Source organism: Bombus terrestris, chromosome 10 (assembly GCF_910591885.1).
Source record: "Bombus terrestris chromosome 10, iyBomTerr1.2, whole genome shotgun sequence".
Lineage (NCBI taxonomy): Eukaryota > Metazoa > Arthropoda > Insecta > Hymenoptera > Apidae > Bombus > Bombus terrestris.
In genome coordinates this window covers 479566-498476 of record NC_063278.1, presented here as the reverse complement: position 1 = coordinate 498476, position 18911 = coordinate 479566, and the positions used below count along the sequence as shown (strand labels likewise).

Sequence of the window (18911 nt, the reverse complement as noted above, 5' to 3'; positions counted from 1 at the left end):
TTTAATATTGATAAACAATACAAAATTACGTATAAAACACATAATAAAAATGTGGACAAGTGTAAATGTTTTTGCATCTTCATCTTGATTACCGTTACAAGTGCATTTATGTATCCTCATAAGGAATGTATTATTGTCAGTTTAGAACTATGAAATAGGTTCCTATACATGAATCAAGTTAAGTATGTATATGCATGTTTTCAATACCTTTTTTATGATGTTTTTGAAAATGCTTCGAGATCTCAATTATAAAATAAATTAGGCCTACTGATACTGAAGCCGCTAGTTCATTTATACATGTCACAGTAAACGTTTTGGCTTCAAATTTTTAATAAAATTTCCCATTTCAACTGTACCTCTATTTGTATAAAATTGGCTTTTATTATCTAATGAAAATATTTGGTAAAATTCTGGTTTCTCAGGAAAACTAATACTTAACAGTGTCGAATTTAAAAATGAAAGAAAGCAGCAAATGAATAATGAATTATTGTAAAAATTATGCCTAGAATTTGCGTATATATTGTACTGTAACATCTTTTAGTTTGTTTTGAAACGTTAAAATATAAGGAAACATTTTATAACAAAACGTCCCAGTTCTTTGAATGAAATCATCCTTCCTTCTATTTTATAATATTGAACGACAAAGTATTTCTTCTATAGATACAGTAAGAGTAGAGTAAATTTATGAAACTCAAATGTAGTTAGATTTTCTTTTTGGATATAAAAGACTGTGCACCACAAATAATTGCAAAGTATAACAAACTTTTTATATTATTAGTATATATATTCAGACAAATAAATAGTACTTATTATTTACACGTTCTGTTCATGAAATGCGTAACATGAAAAAATAATAGAATGTTTTTATAAGTTAGTTGATAAGTGTTTTACATTAATTTTTTATATTTTATACACACTAAATGTATTATTTTACAATCATTTAGAGTGTATGTACAGAATCGAATTTATTCTAAGATTATAATAATGCAGATATTCACTATTATTCGCTAGTATCCCATTAACAGCTTTGTCGCTATGGATGTACATCCGTGTATTATAATCTATGCTTTCTAATAAATGTTATTAATCTCAGAGTTTACGACGCATAGATAAGACATATATTCATAGCAACTATGGAATATGTATGCCAAGATTTAACATAAAAATATTTATTGTTTTTTAATAACATGATTGCTTTTGTCATTAAAGGAACTTTACAATTCCGAAGAGTAACAAAATAGTAACAGCGAATTACAAAATATCAAATAGAGTCATATTTTATTAAGAAATATAAATTCTTTTTGTCGATAAGATAAGTTAGATATTTTAAACATTTTCAAAAATTTTATTAAAAACTTATGCCCTCCTTAGTTTTATGATGTCATCTTTTTCTCTTCTCCTGCCGAATGAAAGTTTATGGATGCCGAGTTGATGCAAAATCGCTTCCTTGTAGGTTTTGGCCCGTCATTAAATACATGCCCCAAATGTGCACCACACTTTGAACAGGTCACCTCGGTCCGCACCATATCTGGGTTTGCGATCAGCAGTAGTAGATTTCCACCAACTGTACGTCAATTGTCGACGCAGTTTTCGTGTGTCAATGGTGAAAGTGAAGTGGTGGTAGCGGAGCAATAGGAAGACAAAGGAAATAGAATAATAGAGTGTGATTAAACGTAGACCAACACCTTTGTTTGTTCACTCTAAATATTTTCCAGTTATAGCAGCACCAAAAACAGTAAACTAATATTAATAAAAGCTATAGATTGATAGTAATGAGAATTAAAATCAATTACCTAAATAAGTATTCACAAGAAATAGAAGTTTTACGTAAAAATAAAGATATATCTGTGATTATTAATTATATTCTTAAAATAATGCATAAAATAAGAAATAGCTACACATTCTAATCAATACCCATAATCTTGTTCCTCGCTTTACTCATCCATCGAAGCTCTGTCCAAATTTCCCTTTGATATCTAATTGTCTTGATATTGTATCACAAAATTAAAAGATATATTAAAATAGTTCAGAGCGATATTTATCACTTTAGTCAAAATATTTTTATGATACTATTTGAAAGAAACATTTTCATTTAATTAACATGATTTAAACATATTGCCAAACCTACTTTTATGAATAAATTACTACAATATTGTTATCTGTAAGTGGCATATAACATTCAAATAACTAATCAAATATTCTAGTCACAACCTGGTTAATATTACGTGTTATACATCATTATTTGCCAATGTATTTTTACATATAAGTAAGATTCAACGTAACTAGTACCAACAAACGTATGAATTATTTAGTAATCAATATAACAAAAATTATAAAACGCATACCGTCTTCTAATGCAAACTTAAACTTGTAATTTTATTATTTAGTCTTCATATAAGCAAAGTATTTAATAATTATAATAATTTTATTAAAATCTTAATGTTACATAAAGCAAAGCTGTATGTAAAGAATTATTACATGATTAAATATCAAAAAAAAGATTAATTCTTTCTTTTTCATATATACAGAAATAAGATATAGAAAGGATTACTTTTAATGGATAATTATGACCTTAGTTTATATACAATAGGCGATGTAAGTCTAACACAAATCACACTCTAAGCATTAACATGCGAGGTAAAGGATACAAGGAATATTGCCTCCCAAGTATTATAATTTTAATATAAATAAATTATACAAATAGTTATATTATAAATGTGTACAAGTCATTTTGTTCTTATGCATTAAAAACATATATATATATATATATATATATATATATATATATATATATATATACACATATATCTGTGACAAAAATTGAATTATGTTGATAAACTTATCACGCATAAAGCATATAATATACTGTACCAGTATATTTTAATAACTGATATTATAATACTTTGTGTATGTGTGTCTGTACTACATTTAAAATATTGCAAAGATTTGACCAAATAAAATGATAAAGAAATTACAGAAGACTTAGGAGACTAGGAGACAGTAGCAGAACTAAAAGTTTAGGAAAGGTTTTGTGATAGAGTAAATGTAAGAAAAAATGAAGAATGTACAAGAATGGTAAACAGATAAAACTCTAATGTTTGTGATATGATATGATATTGTGTTATATCTCAATCTGTCATACAAGTCAAATTTTATAATAAGGAGTTTATCTATGTACCATTTAAATAGATATATGTAATTAATGTAAAATGATACGCATGATGAATACTATGTTATTGTATTAAGAATCCGAGCATAATTCTAAAAGTGTTGTCAGTAAATCAAAATTTATATATCCACTTACCATGTGAAGTATCTTTGGTTAATTTGACTCGTCCCTGTTCTAATACTTCATTGAATGCAGGCCAACCACAACCACTATCGTACTTTGTGTCAGAAGAAAATAATTCTTGATCACAGATTATGCAGGTGTACGTGCCTTTCTCATAGAATTTATTGTAGCAACCAGAAAAAGGCCTACATGGAGAAACAAAGAACGATTAGAAACATGAAGATGCATGTACACTAGGAAGTTAATTGTGAGGACCTATACTGTATTTTTAAACCACTCGGTCATGACGCAAAGTCAAGCCAATACATGCTCTTGAAAAAGTTATTTTAGTCTCACATCACCTAAAAGTAAACCAGCTTCGATCGTACGACAATATTTTTGGAAAATTGTATCATGCGACTGTTGCAATTTACTTAAACCTAAGTGACTAAAAGTTCATTAGTGCGACATTGTTAGTTGATAATTATACATAAAAAAAGATCGAACTTGTCGATTATAACATTAATCCTTGGGAAATTACAAGATGTATAAAAAGTATATTATTAAGAGGTTACATGTTGCACGATTTAAAAGCATCGTTATTCAATTTTGTATAAAAAAATTCAAAATTTTGTAAAATATTGTTTACGTGTATAGACTCGTATGTAACGATATAGCTACGTACATTTATATTTTACACGAAACTTTACCACAGCTACAACTAATTTTCTAATGAAATCGAGAAATAACATAGACCGATATAAAGAACGATACGATTCAATTTTTAATTTCATAGCAAATGAATTAAATTCCCGATATACGTACCTCTCTGTACCCTTTTCCTGCGTGACGTGCCACTGTAGCGGTGTCAAACGTTTTTTTAATTCTTCTTTATCGATTTCCACAGTCATTCTTCTAATTAACCTTTGAAACAAGTTACGAAGCATGCAATAATAGCAACTTTAACAATAAAAAAAAGAACGCAGTCTGGTTGCCGCGCTTTCCTCAGAACTTCGCAACTATATACCGAGAGAACAGAAGCGGCACTGCTGCCTGCTCCTTTGAAGCATGGACGATCAGATTTCGTGACCTTGAGTTAACCAATCGGCTTCTCTGGCAAATAGATTTGATAATCATGCTTTCGCAGTAACACGTGGCTTTTATAAAGAAAAGCTATATGATGTGACCAGGCCGTACGATCTTTTTTCATTTTCATTGTTTAAATTATACATACAAAAAATGTAAAAAATATGTACGTATTCAGTGTGCGCTATATATATATATATATATATATATATATATATATATATATATATATATATATATATATATATATATATAATATAAAAATTAATGAAATTTCAATTATTTACAATATACGAAATAAATTCCATACTTCACGTATAATATAAATGAAAATTATAATTTTCTATTAAAATTAGCTATTGTAATACATTAATAGTGAGAAATGCAATGCATATTTCATATTTGGAAAAAATACAAATCAGTCGGTTTTTATCCTTCACGCAGTTTGCGATCGATACTATAATGTTTTGGAATGAACAGGAAACATTCATATTCAGAATTAAGTAGCGTTATGAATTAATAGCGTTCAAGTGTTTGAACATATGCAGTCACAAACAAAAGTGTTGGTACACTCTTTAAAACAGAATAACTTTTTTAAAATCAGGTCAAACGATTTGAATTTATTTAAAACAAATTAGGAGGATTAGTTTACTATATAATGCGTAGAGAAAGATTTTGAAAAAATTCCAGTTGATCGCAATCGCGAAAAAAACAGTAAAGACTACACTTCTTACAAATTCTTCATCTGAGCCTGTAATAGAAGTTTAAAAAGTACACCTTCTAAATTTATTAGTTATATACAGTCTGTACATGTATGTACCAATGTTGTACTAATGTACATACGTACAGTACTCAGTTTCCATTAGTTGTACTCTCTTCCTGTTGTGGTCTATTTTATTTATTATCCGTTTTATTCACTATTTTATTATTTCAACGATGTGATATTCTGATATACGTACCGACAAGGCATATGATATCTAATAACTTGATCGTAATTAAATTACAAAAAAAAAAAAAAAAAAAAAAAAAAGAGAACAAATATCATGGTCGCTATTCAAAAACGATAAAAATTATAATCTGCGAATGCTCTAAAGTAAGAACTAACATTGGATTCGTTGTAATATTTAATAACCTTTGTCAATAAACGCAATAAAAACAAAAATTAGTAATGCGTTGACCAACGGAACGCTTTCTCTGTTTTCGTTGAATCCTCGGATCCAACTTAAAATCTGACTTTGTCGAAGATCTTCTACAACAATTGCAACTTCTATAACAATTGCAGGAAAAGAATCTACTCTTACTCTTGGTAATCGTATGGTTGTCATCCCCATTATAGGGACGGGAGGGTAGGGATCAAATTACAGGTAGACAATCATGTGAAATATACATAACGCGCCGGTAAGTTCCAGGGCCAGCCGCGGTTGAGTAGTGTAACGCGATCCAGTGTCAGATATCGCTCAGATGATATATATATGTATGTCAGTACTAATCAAAGAGTGAAATTTTCTTATCTTTGGCTTTTTTCCAATTAATCTTTGTCAGCGTATTTGTAAGAACTTTTTAATTAAAATGAGACCAAACACGGTATAACTTGAATTTTATATTTACTTACTGATATTTATTTAATTATTATTTATGAAATAAGCGAATATGTTCGCAAATTATAGTAACCAGAAACGCGTAAAAAAAAAACACGTTGATAAAGGTTCTATTCATCACAAATGAAAAATAAAAAAGTTCGATATTTCAGTTAAAGGTCTCAGCTTGTAGCGTGCCTTTCTACTATTTCATATGGAAGCCAAACGTTTCGACTCTTAGTCCCTCTTTCTTTTTCACTCGCATTATCCTTTTCCACGTTCGATACGTCTAACATCTATCGGCACTCTCTACAGGAATAGAGAAGAATCTTAAAGAAAAACTTGAATCTAGAAACAGTAAATAAGCATACAAGCGTATAGGCAAGATTCAATATACTAAGAGGAACAGTTTTTTTTTTATAAATATCTCGAAGGTAATAATTAGACCACTGATGAAGTTATTAGCAAAAATTTACTCAGAATCAAGTACTTAACGATATACGTGAGAATCAATGTCATCGGCGTTGGTGTTCCTTAATATAAATAATTACCAAAATCCGATCACAACTACGTATGCAAGATTGTAAGAAACATCTGTTATAATTCAATTAGAAACGGATATCATCAGTGTATTGGATTTGTGTTTCGGGATAAGTTTTTTCAATCCGGCGACCGACGACCCTTGTCTATAAAATAATAACAAATTAATTATAAATATAGTAGACGATTGAATAATCGATATTTGTATATTGAATTTGTAGGAAAGTTACTTACTCTTAGATTTCAATGACTTTTGGATACGTTCGATATTTCGAATATAGGACATTTTGAACAATTTTTCCCTGTATGCACGTGCAATCGTAGCTCAGCTCTAGTCTCCGAGATTTTCGCAAAAAGAAAACGATCTATCGATACCTGCAACAGTGTATTCTGTCTATATACGTTATGCGTTCATGTGACGTGCAGCGCATGCGTTAGTACCTTGGTCGCTTTACTGCTGCGGAAATGTAAGACACTGCCTTGTCTTTCTTTATCTTTCATACGATAAGCTTTGGAAGATTAAAGTAGCAATATTTTTTAAATCAATCGTTTCTCGGCCCCAATATCTTCATACATTCTTCGTAGAGAATAAAAAAATGTATCTAGCGATGTACAAAAAAAAAAAAAAAAAAAAAAAAAAAAATTACAATACCATTAGAAAAAGCTATACATTGGCATTGAAATCACTTTAGATAAGAACGTAGAAAGAAATGGAAATATCTTATTAATTTTCCCCCGTCATGTGTTAAGCAACTTTTATACGAAACATTCTTTCCTGATACTTGGAGCATTTCTGATATTTGGAGATATGTTCATGCGTGGACATTTGAAACGGACATACTGTATTTGTGAAACCGGAAATCGAGGATTGCACTGGGTGCTTAACGTTAATTTATGTTAATACATAAATGTATGCTATAAAACAGTAAATATGTATTTATTAATAATAAAAAATGTATAACGAAAATTATTCATTTGCCTACTACAATAATAGTAATAAGAGTAATTTAATGGCCTTATTTAAATAGATAAAAGTATATGCGCGCTTTAAATTGTCGAAGTTGCGCAGGATCTGCTGGATTTCCGCTGTCTTTCTACCGTCAGATTATGCTGCCTATCTACACGCAAATGGTTATCAGTGTAGTTTTATTAGGCTAGTGTTCTAACGGAGAGTGTAACGACGAATACACAAGATATGTGACATAGTTTATACTTAATAATTTTATAATTTTATATTCGCTACTTTGTACCAAAGGGAACGGAAAATTAAGAAACAGGATATAACTAGAAGGAAAAAAAACGGATAACGAATGGAGTTAGATTAAGTGAGACGATACTAAAACTATATGGAAGACAAAGAAATAAGACTAATAACGTCGACGCGATAACGTAACAAAGGCAATAAGGTTGATTGGGTCTTTTATACGGGTTAAATTTATTCGAAAGTACTAGAATAATTTATTGGACGGAGTGGTTGATCTGAACTCTATGTAGTTCATGATCGGAAATCTTGCCCGCGGTGATTTGGCCATCTGACGAGCGCATGTTCCATAGTTGCAGACGGACGTCACGTGGTCGAACCTGTGTAAGATACTTTTATATCCAGAAGTTCCCAACATAAAGCTATATTGATCGAAAATTCAGGTAAATATAACGCTAAGGGTAATTCTAGTTATCATATATATGGTTATAGGCTATACCGATCTGTTTTTCTTAGTATAAATTGTCGGCGAGGATGGATGTGGTGCAGCACAGGAGAAATGAACTGTGACGAATAACAGCAAGCAGCAGCAGAAGGGTGAAATAAAGAAAAACAGGAAGAAGAAGCGCATGAATATGTCAAATATGTAAAAACATTGTTGTAGGTTAGAAGCGTGAAATTTGAAACAAGTAAGAAAGGAACGAAAAATTGAGGTTTGTTTGCGAAATGGGAATAGAATAGATAATAGGTAATACGTAAGGCAATATAATTTTGTGGATGGTAGAATAGATTTGTTTGAATTCTAGGAGTCTAAAGAACAAATAAAGATACATTTAGGAGATATATGTGTGCATTGTTTATTCGACCATTGACCATAAATTGTGAAAGTAGGCTTTAAAAAGATAAATGACAGATAGAATAACTTTTAAAGATTAAGAATATGGTTGCGTTAAGAAAGGCGTAATTGTGAAACGTATGGATAATGGAATAAAATACCATTACGAAAGGTAATAATTATATCTGGAAATATATTAATAAGGAATAACACGATTGGAATCTTGTAATTATACGGATAATATATGGAAAGTGGTTAACGTTAAATGACTTCCATTTAAAGGAACGAAAGGTATTAGAAATAAAATGGAACGGTATTATTAAATGTAGTAATTATATAGAATTATAGGAAATATGCTGGTAATTACATCCTTGGTGTAAGCTTGGATGAGAATTATAGTGCGTTACAAAATCTGACAGGAAAGAAGAACGTCGGAAGAAGGTTTGGTGGAAGGGAATAGAGAGAAAGAAAATTTGTTGAAAGGTGTAATGTTATTTGAGAAAGGAAAGTTGGCATAGAAGGAAGAGAGAAATGTATAGGACTTGATAAATTTAATAAGTGGTAAATGGGTGGTGAGTAGAAAGAAGGGCAGAGAATAATAGAGTGTATCTAAAATATTTCTCTGATGAAAAGGTAGAAGACAAAAGAGCGGTGATTGTGGAAAAAATGGATTAAACATAAATATAGGTTTAAGCAAGCAACAAGTAAAGAGCCCGGTTAGCTCCGCGGTAAGGTGTCGGACTCGTAACTCGGCTCAATTCTTCACCCTGGGTTTTCTTCCCCGTGGTGGTGTGTCCAAACCGGCTCGAGGTAGAGAAAGCTACCCGATTTTGCTGCCGCAAGCAATTTTTATCGTTCGTTTGGTAGATGTGGGAAGGAAGAGAAGAAGAGTACAGTGCCTAGTCCGGATAGGCATGGCACGTAGATGGGTAAGGACACGAGCATTTATCACACTACAGATTCAAATATAGAGGGAATTCTATCCTAAATATGCTATTCTAAATATAGAGGCATATTACAGTTACAAATTACAAACGTTATTAAATAAAACGAAGTAAGTAATTAAACGAATAATTGACCTACAACAACACACTAACGTAATCTTATATTAGAAACAGAATTAGAACAGAATTATCTGTGTGAAAATATCAGAATTACATGTATATTTAAGGATTAACGTAATTGTTGTACGAAGTTGAGAAAGTTTATTAATCGATATAAAATATTCTGTCGAATTGAGAAAGTTAACAATGTTGTAAAATATCTGCAGTTGTCATGAATCCAAATATTATATAAATTCTTCTCCCTCTGAAATAGGTGACTATAGGTTGACCACTGACCAACTTCACGATTGGTTGTTATAGTTAATCTTTTGCGCGATTAATTCACTCTCCAAGGAATTGTAGGAACTTCCTTAGAAACTGTGCCAAGTTCTTCGTGTACAAAAGACCGTAAATTAACTACGTGTAGAGAAAATCATGCGAAAATTCGCCTCGGGTGACGAGGTATCGTCGTGGATAATCGTTACTAACCGAATTATCGAAAATTCGATGAATTAAAAAAACACGTATATGATCGATGCTGCGATCTATGGCAGACGGCCGGAACTGCGGGAAAGTAACAAGGAGCATAGAATGTACGAGAAGATATCTCAATTCCTGTTAGACAAGGAAAGCTATATTGTGCGACAAGGACAGACGTCCTTCTACCACTACTTTATACATTTAAACCATTAATTTCTAACAGTCAAATTATTAATTTATGACATTTAAGCCATTAATTTATAACACTTAAGCTATTAATTTATTACATTTAAGCTATTAATTTATAACGTCCAAGTCATTAATTTACAACATTTAAACTATTACTTTATACATTTAAATCATTAATTTCTAACATTTGAGCTATTAATTTATAACGTCTAAGACATTAATTTATAACATTTAAGCAAATAATTAACAACGATTAAGCTATTAATTTATAACAATTGAAACATTAATGGACAACATGTAAAACATTAATTTATAAGAATCAAACCATTCTTTAAGGCATCAATAAGTCTCTCGCTAATAGCCTAATAGATCGATAGTTTTAACAAAGAAATACCTAACCGCGATTACAGCCAATTAATTGATGTTATACGCTACAAAATTAATAACTGTATCACGTACAGCGACGAGGGCGGTACTGAAGAAAAAAAGCCATTTTACGTTACAACTATGACGAGTAAATTTATTCGTTTCACTTGAGAGGAATTAAAGAGGAACCTGAATTTTAAGTAAGCATTAAGTAAGAATTTTAAACATCGCAGACAGTGATGTAGGTGATATTCAAGAAAAAAGAACATTTTATTTTTTAATTAGCACGAGTAAATGTACGAATATCGATAATATAATATAATATAACGTTTGATATGAATTTTATTCGTCTGATTATTTAATACCTTAACTAATTTCACAGTAACGTCATCGACTGCCGTTAGGCATTTTTTCCCTTTTTGTTCAAACTAATTGATAGTCGAAAACTAGTATCAAAGAAGTGTGGATTTAGTCTTAGTTTATAGAAACTATTAAAATGATAAAAATGGATATCGTATTAAATAGTTAAAGACGCCAATTTACGTTAAAAATTAAGAAATTGTTCAATTTGACTTTGTTATAATGGAAAAACCGCCTGCTGCTACGTCAAAACATCGTTACCGTTTGATTAACATCCCGACACCTTGACAAGTCATATAAGGAACACGCAAGTCACGCGCGAGCTTTTTCGTGCCTGAACTCCCAGAGAGTAAACATCGGAAAGGAAGTTAAACATAAGGTAAATAAAAAAAATATCAAATAATAACATTGAAACTAGTAATTTATAACGTCTAACCCATTAATTTACAACACTTGAGTAATTAATTTATAACATTTATGCTACTAATTTATAACATTTAAGCCATTAATTTATAACATTTAAGCCATTAATTTATAACACTTAAGCTATTAATTTATAACATTTAAGGAATTAATTTTTAACATTTATGCCATGAATTTACAACATCTAAGCTAATAATTTATAACATTTAAGCTATTACTTTATACATTTAAACCACTAATTTCTAACAGTCAAACTATTACTTTATACATTTAAACTATTAATTTCTAACAGTCAAACTATTAATTTATAACATTTAAGCTATTTATTTATAACATTTAAGCTATTATTTTACAACGTCTAAGCCACTAATTTATAACATTTAAGCTATTAATTTATACAATAAAAACATTAATTTCTTACATTTCAGCCATTAATTTATACTTCTTGACCATTCATTTCTGACATTTAAACTGTTAATTTATAAACACTTAAGCTATTAATTTATAACGTCTAAGAAATAAATTTACAACATTTAAACTATTACTTTATACATTTAAACCATTAATTAACAGTTAACTAACAGTTAAACTATTAATTTTTAACGTTTAATTACATTTAAGCATATTAATTTATAACATTTAAGTTTTTAATTTATAACATTTAAGCCATTAATTTATAACATTTAAGCTATTAATTTATAACGTCCAAGCCATTAATTTACAACATCTAAGCCACTATCTTATATTTCTAGACCATTAATTTATAACATTTAAGCTATTTATTTATAACATTTAAGCTATTATTTTGCAACATTTAAGCCACTAATTTATAACATTTAAGCTATTAATTTATAACATTTAAGGAATTAATTTCTAACATTTATGCCATGAATTTACAACATCTAATCTAATAATTTATAACATTTAAGGTATTACTTTATACATTTAAACCATTAATTTCTAACAGTCAAACTATTAGTTTATAACATTTTAGCCATTAATTTATAACACTTAAGCTATTAATTTATAACATTTAAGCTATTAATTTATAACGTCCAAGCCATTAATTTACAACATATAAGTCACTAATTTATACTTCTAGACCATTAATTTATAACATTTAAGCTATTTATTTATAACATTTAAGCTATTATTTTGCAACATCTAAGCCACTAATGTATAACATTTAAGCTATTACTTTTTACATTTAAACCATTAATTTCTAACATTTGAGCTATTAATTTATAACGTCTAAGACATTAATTTATAACATTTAAGCAAATAATTAACAACGATTAAGCTATTAATTTATAACAATTGAAACATTAATGGACAACATGTAAAACATTAATTTATAAGAATCAAACCATTCTTTAAGGCATCAATAAGTCTCTCGCTAATAGCCTAATAGATCGATAGTTTTAACAAAGAAATATCTAACCGCGATTACAGTCAATTAATTGATGTTATTCGCTACAAAATTAATAACTGTATCACGTACAGCGACGCGGGCGGTACTGAAGAAAAAATGCCATTTTACGTTACAACTATGACGAGTAAATTTACTTGTTTCACTTGAGAGGGATTAAAGAGGAACCTGAATTTTAAGTAAGCATTAAGTAAGAATTTTAAACATCGCAGACAGTGATGTAGGTGATATTCAAGAAAAAAGAACATTTTATTTTTTAATTAGCACGAGTAAATGTACGAATATCGATAATATAATATAATATAACGTTTGATATGAATTTTATTCGTCTGATTATTTAATACCTTAACTAATTTCACAGTAACGTCATCGACTGCCGTTAGGCATTTTTTCCCTTTTTGTTCAAACTAATTGATAGTCGAAAACTAGTATCAAAGAAGTGTGGATTTAGTCTTAGTTTATAGAAACTATTAAAATGATAAAAATGGATATCGTATTAAATAGTTAAAGACGCCAATTTACGTTAAAAATTAAGAAATTGTTCAATTTGACTTTGTTATAATGGAAAAACCGCCTGCTGCTACGTCAAAACATCGTTACCGTTTGATTAACATCCCGACACCTTGACAAGTCATATAAGGAACACGCAAGTCACGCGCGAGCTTTTTCGTGCCTGAACTCCCGGAGAGTGAACATCGAAAGGAAACTTAAACATAAGGTAAATAAAAAAAAATATCAAATAATAACATTGAAACTAGTAATTTATAACGTTTATGCCATTAATTAACAACACTTAAGCAATTAATTTATAACATTTAAGCAATTAATTTATAACATTTAAGCTATTAATTTATAACATTTAAGCTATTAATTTATAACATTTAAGCTATTAATTTATAACATTTAGGCTATTAATTTACAACACTTCAGCAATTAATTTATAACCTTTAAGCTATTAATTTATAACATTTAAGCTATTAATTTATAACATTTAGGCTATTAATTTACAACACTTCAGCAATTAATTTATAACCTTTAAGCTATTAATTTATAACATTTAAGCTATTAATTTATAACATTTAGGCTATTAATTTATAACATTTAAGCTATTAATTTATAACATTAAAGCAATTAATTTATAACATTTAAACTGTTAATTTATAACATTTAAGCTATCAATTTATAATACTTAAGCTATTAATTTATAACATTTAAGCTATTAATTTATAACATTTAAGCTATTAATTTATAACATTTAAGCTATTAATTTATAACATTTAAGCTATTAATTTATAACATTTAAGCTATTAATTTGTAACATTTAGGCCATTAATTTATAACATTTAAGCTATTAATTTATAACATTACAGCAATTAATTTATAACATTTAAACTATTAATTTATAACACTTATGCTATTCATTTATAACGTCTAAGCCATTAATTTACAACATTTAAACTATTACTTTACACATTTAAACCATTAATTTCTAACATTCGAACTATTAATTTATAACATTTAACCTATTAATTTGTAACATATAATCTATTAATTTACAACAATTCGACCATTAAGTAACAACATTCAAAACATTTATTTTAACATTTAAACTATTAATTAACAACATTCGAAATATTTATTTACTACATTTAAACCATTAATTTATAACATTTAAACTATTACTTTATAGCATTTGCCCTATTAATTAATAACAATTAAACTATTAATTTATTAGAATCAGTACATTAATTAACGACATTTTAACCATTACTTAAGAATAATTGAAGCATTAATTTATTATATTTAAGCCATTACTTAATAACAATTATATCATTAATTTATAACAATCAAACCATTAATTAACAACTTTTATACTCCCATATCTCTTTACGCAGGCCCATGGTTAAGTAGAGACGGTACTCGATATTCTGCCAATAGGTTGAATATCGAGATCGATGTATAAAGTTAAATAACCCATGGGCGGGTCTCTTGCGTAGTCACCTCCTCGTGGTGAGACCTGGTAATTGGCATCGTTTTCCAAAAAATTAATCCGTTGATTAATCTTTGGAAAACGATACCAAGCTAAGAACTACGCAGCAGTCCGGTTTGTATCTCCAAATGCCGCGAACAGAATTTTGGATGATACAGACTGGGCTGCACCGTAGGTCACCGTGGGACGACGTTGGACATCGTGGGACACCGTGGGACACCGTGGGACACCGTGGGTCACCGTGGGACACCGTTGGACATCGTGGGACACCGTTGGACATCGTGGGACACCGTGGGACACCGTGGGACAACGTGGGACAACGTGGGACAACGTGGGACAACGTGGGACAACGTGGGACAACGTGGGACAACGTGGGACAACGTGGGACAACGTGGGACAACGTGGGACAGCGTGGGACAATGTGGGACAACGTGGGACAACGTGGGACAACGTGGGACAACGTGGGACAACGCGGGACAACGTGGGACAACGTGGGACAACGTGGGACACCGTTGGACACCGTGGGATATGTCTTGTCTGATATCCTTCTCGAGTGCCACTCGTTCGATACGCCGGTCGACTGACTTCACTCGATAAAAGGCGATAGCATTGAATAATTCCGGCAAGGTTATATGTTGCCACTTCATCTCTATGAGGGAACGGACGCGAGCGGCGAAAGCCGCCGTGTTTTCGCCCTTCTGTGGTTGTTCGTTAAGTATCTTCATTAGTGTCGAGGTTGCTGTATCCTTACCACCAAAACGCGTCGTGAAAAGTTCCGTAAACGCTGGCCAAGTGAGGCCTTCGTCGAACACTCCCTGCGAAAACCAATTTGCTGCGGAACCCTTCAGAGCACTGCTCAAAGCGGTGGCTAGCGAACGGTCTTGTAGGGGGTGGTCCTTCATAATCAGACCAGCAGTGGTACACCATGCGACTGGATCGGCGCCCGGGATGTCGGGGTTAAAGTCCGGTAGCACAGTTTTGGTAGGTTCCGCACTCGGCTTCAAATTCAGCTCCTCCACTAGGCCACGCAAAATGGCCCTCATTCCGTTCACCGTCATAACCGTTCCGAATCCCACTTCTGATGTCGGATGCACGTCAGGATTGTGGGTGGGGGTGTTCGGTGTATCTTCGTTGGAATTAGCCATAGGTGCGGTGTAACAATTGTTGAGTTTATTGACACAAATTAGAGAGATTTGCAGCGTCGATAGATAATCGCAAGGTTTCGATATTCGCGGCACTATGACAATGGTCTCGGCTCCGGCAACGTTTCCGCGGTCAACGGATACTGGACTTTACCCTTCGTTTGCGTCTAAGTTACACTATATGTTAGAGCACGGGGCAATTATTTCGTATACGAAAGACAGGTCGATTACTGATGAGATCGCACTAGAGAGTGTCTCTCCGTCGCGGTGATGCTGTCGAAGAAAACTATGATGGGTGTGCCTAAGGGCACGAGATCATCGGATTCGCGGAGAGAAGTCTTCGCTCGAAGGGTGAGGGAAATTGACGTTGCTGTTAATTGGTCAATTTCCATGTTGGTGGTTAGAGAAAGATATTAGCTGTCCTTGGGGAAAGTTGCTAGCGAGAAACGTCGTTCGTGGAAGGATAGATTTCTCTTATCTACCCGTAGTTGGGGCACGTGCCATTTGTCTATTTGAGAGACTTTGTGTAATTGAAATTTAATATTCGTAGCGGGTCCTCGCCCAGCTAAACATATACTGTGAAGATGCGTTGGCATCTGGCAATCGTCTTACCCGAAGGACAAAGTCTGCGTGTGGCGAGCCACGGGACAGAAATCGTTGAAATGTTTACCGTCGTGCCCCGTCCCAAGTATTTCTTTTAAGGAGAGCTATAGAGTTACTTCATGCCTTCGTTAGACAAAACGTTCATCCCTTGACCGCGACTACGTTCGGCGACTGGTTGTCGCCTCGAGCCCGAGCTCACTATCATAAATCTCAAATAAGTACAGTCGAATCGAATGACAACAGTTTCTTAATTCGGCTATGGTGAAATCTAAATTACAACACTAGGGGTCTTCCCAAAGTTCCGAAGGGAAGGTTCCAGTATTCTTTCATCTCCGACATATATATATATATATATATATATATGTCGGAGATGAAAGAACACCGGAGCCTCCCCTTTGGAGCGGTGGGAGGACCCCTTTAGCGCTGTAACCCAGATTTCATCATAGCCGCACTAAGAAACTGTTGTAATTCGATCCGACTGTACTTATTCGAAATTTATGATAGTGAGCTCGGGCTCGAGGTGACAACCGGTCGCCGAACGTAGTCGCGGTCAAGGGATGAACGTTTTGTCTAACAAAGGCATGAAGTAATTCTATAGCTCTCCTTAAAAGAAATACTTGGGACGGGGCACGACGGTAAACATTTCAACGATTTCTGTCCCGTGGCTCGCCACACGCAGACTTTGTCCTTCGGGTAAGACGATTGCCAGATGCCAACGCATCTTCACAGTATATGTTTAGCTGGGCGAGGACCCGCTACGAATATTAAATTTCAATTACACAAAGTCTCTCAAATAGACAAATGGCACGTGCCCCAACTACGGGAAGATAAGAGAAATCTATCCTTCCACGAACGACGCTTCTCGCTAGCAACTTTCCCCAAGGACAGCTAATATCTTTCTCTAACCACCAACATGGAAATTGACCAATTAACAGCAACGTCAATTTCCCTCACCCTTCGAGCGAAGACTTCTCTCCGCGAATCCGATGATCTCGTGCCCTTAGGCACACCCATCATAGTTTTCTTCGACAGCATCACCGCGACGGAGAGACACTCTCTAGTGCGATCTCATCAGTAATCGACCTGTCTTTCGTATACGAAATAATTGCCCCGTGCTCTAACATATAGTGTAACTTAGACGCAAACGAAGGGTAAAGTCCAGTATCCGTTGACCGCGGAAACGTTGCCGGAGCCGAGACCATTGTCATAGTACCGCGAATATCGAAACCTTGCGATTATCTGTCGACGCTGCAGATCTCTCTAATTTGTGTCAATAAACTCAACCATTGTTACACCGCACCTATGGCTAATTCCAACGAAGATACACCGAACACCCCCACCCACAATCCTGACGTGCATCCGATATCTGAAGTGGGATTCGGAACGGTTATGACGGTGAACGGAATGAGGGCCATTTTGCGTGGCCTAGTGGAGGAGCTGAATTTGAAGCCGAGTGCGGAACCTACCAAAACTGTGCTACCGGACTTTAACCCCGACATCCCGGGCGCCGATCCAGTCGCATGGTGTACCACTGCTGGTCTGATTATGAAGGACCACCCCCTACAAGACCGTTCGCTAGCCACCGCTTTGAGCAGTGCTCTGAAGGGTTCCGCAGCAAATTGGTTTTCGCAGGGAGTGTTCGACGAAGGCCTCACTTGGCCAGCGTTTACGGAACTTTTTACGACGCGTTTTGGTGGTAAGGATACAGCAACCTCGACACTAATGAAGATACTTAACGAACAACCACAGAAGGGCGAAAACACGGCGGCTTTCGCCGCTCGCGTCCGTTCCCTCATAGAGATGAAGTGGCAACATATAACCTTGCCGGAATTATTCAATGCTATCGCCTTTTATCGAGTGAAGTCAGTCGACCGGCGTATCGAACGAGTGGCACTCGAGAAGGATATCAAGACCAAGGACCAATTTTTAAACGAAATAAGAGTCTTCGCTCACGAGAAGAGGCCGGCGACAAGCAATACACCATCTAGCCCCGAAACCAAACGACACAAGCTGTCCGACCCCCGGAACAAGTGCCTCTACTGCGGTGCCTTTGGGCATGAAGTGGCGGAGTGCCGCAAGAAGGTGCGGACCGAGAAACGGAAGATACGACGTCCAGAAGGAGGCCGACAAGCTACATCGTCCAAGCCGGTTTGCTTCAAGTGTCAAGCGGAAGGACACATCGCCTCTGGTTGCCCGCTGCGGAAAGAGAGAGGAGACAGCAACGGCCAGGAACGTCGAGTCGAATTCTGCGTGGTGGAGGCCCCAACCGGTAAATTAAGCCTCCAGGGTGAGTCGTTCCCATTTTGTTTCGATTCTGGGGCCGAATGCTCGTTGATTAAGGAGTCCGTTGCCCCGAAATTTCCCGGCATACGAACG

General features: G+C 33.5%; 1 protein-coding gene and 2 long non-coding RNA genes across 12 annotated transcripts; 1 reads left to right on the top strand and 2 right to left on the bottom strand.

Moving 5' to 3' along the window:
- Positions 1-742: 742 nt before the first annotated feature.
- On the bottom strand, positions 743-4360 carry LOC100651210 (methionine-R-sulfoxide reductase B1). 2 transcript variants are annotated; one of them, XM_003398025.4, is made up of 3 exons: positions 4097-4360; positions 3305-3477; positions 743-1564 (listed from the first exon to the last, which is right to left on the bottom strand). In XM_003398025.4, exons 1-3 carry the CDS (start codon positions 4216-4218, stop codon positions 1374-1376), a joined length of 486 nt encoding a protein of 161 aa, XP_003398073.1. In that variant the 5' UTR covers positions 4219-4360; the 3' UTR covers positions 743-1373. The 2 variants fall into 2 exon arrangements, with proteins under 2 accessions (XP_003398073.1, XP_048265692.1); XM_048409735.1 differs by having other exon boundaries at positions 743-1528; positions 4097-4352.
- A 1577-nt stretch (positions 4361-5937) lies between these two features.
- On the bottom strand, positions 5938-6909 carry LOC100646447. Of its 2 annotated transcripts, XR_002308756.2 has the most exons (3): positions 6709-6907; positions 6486-6620; positions 5938-6243 (listed from the first exon to the last, which is right to left on the bottom strand). It is a non-coding gene; the product is annotated as an uncharacterized LOC100646447 (long non-coding RNA). The 2 variants fall into 2 exon arrangements; XR_132388.3 differs by lacking the exon at positions 5938-6243 and having other exon boundaries at positions 6388-6620; positions 6709-6909.
- A 653-nt stretch (positions 6910-7562) lies between these two features.
- On the top strand, positions 7563-10108 carry LOC100651450. Of its 8 annotated transcripts, none has more exons than XR_007225594.1 (4): positions 7563-8118; positions 8192-8388; positions 8482-9439; positions 9828-10108. It is a non-coding gene; the product is annotated as an uncharacterized LOC100651450 (long non-coding RNA). The 8 variants fall into 8 exon arrangements; XR_007225598.1 differs by having other exon boundaries at positions 7567-8118; positions 8482-9082; positions 9148-10108; XR_007225595.1 differs by having other exon boundaries at positions 7567-8118; positions 8482-9082; positions 9144-10108.
- The last annotated feature ends 8803 nt before the right edge of the window (positions 10109-18911 follow it).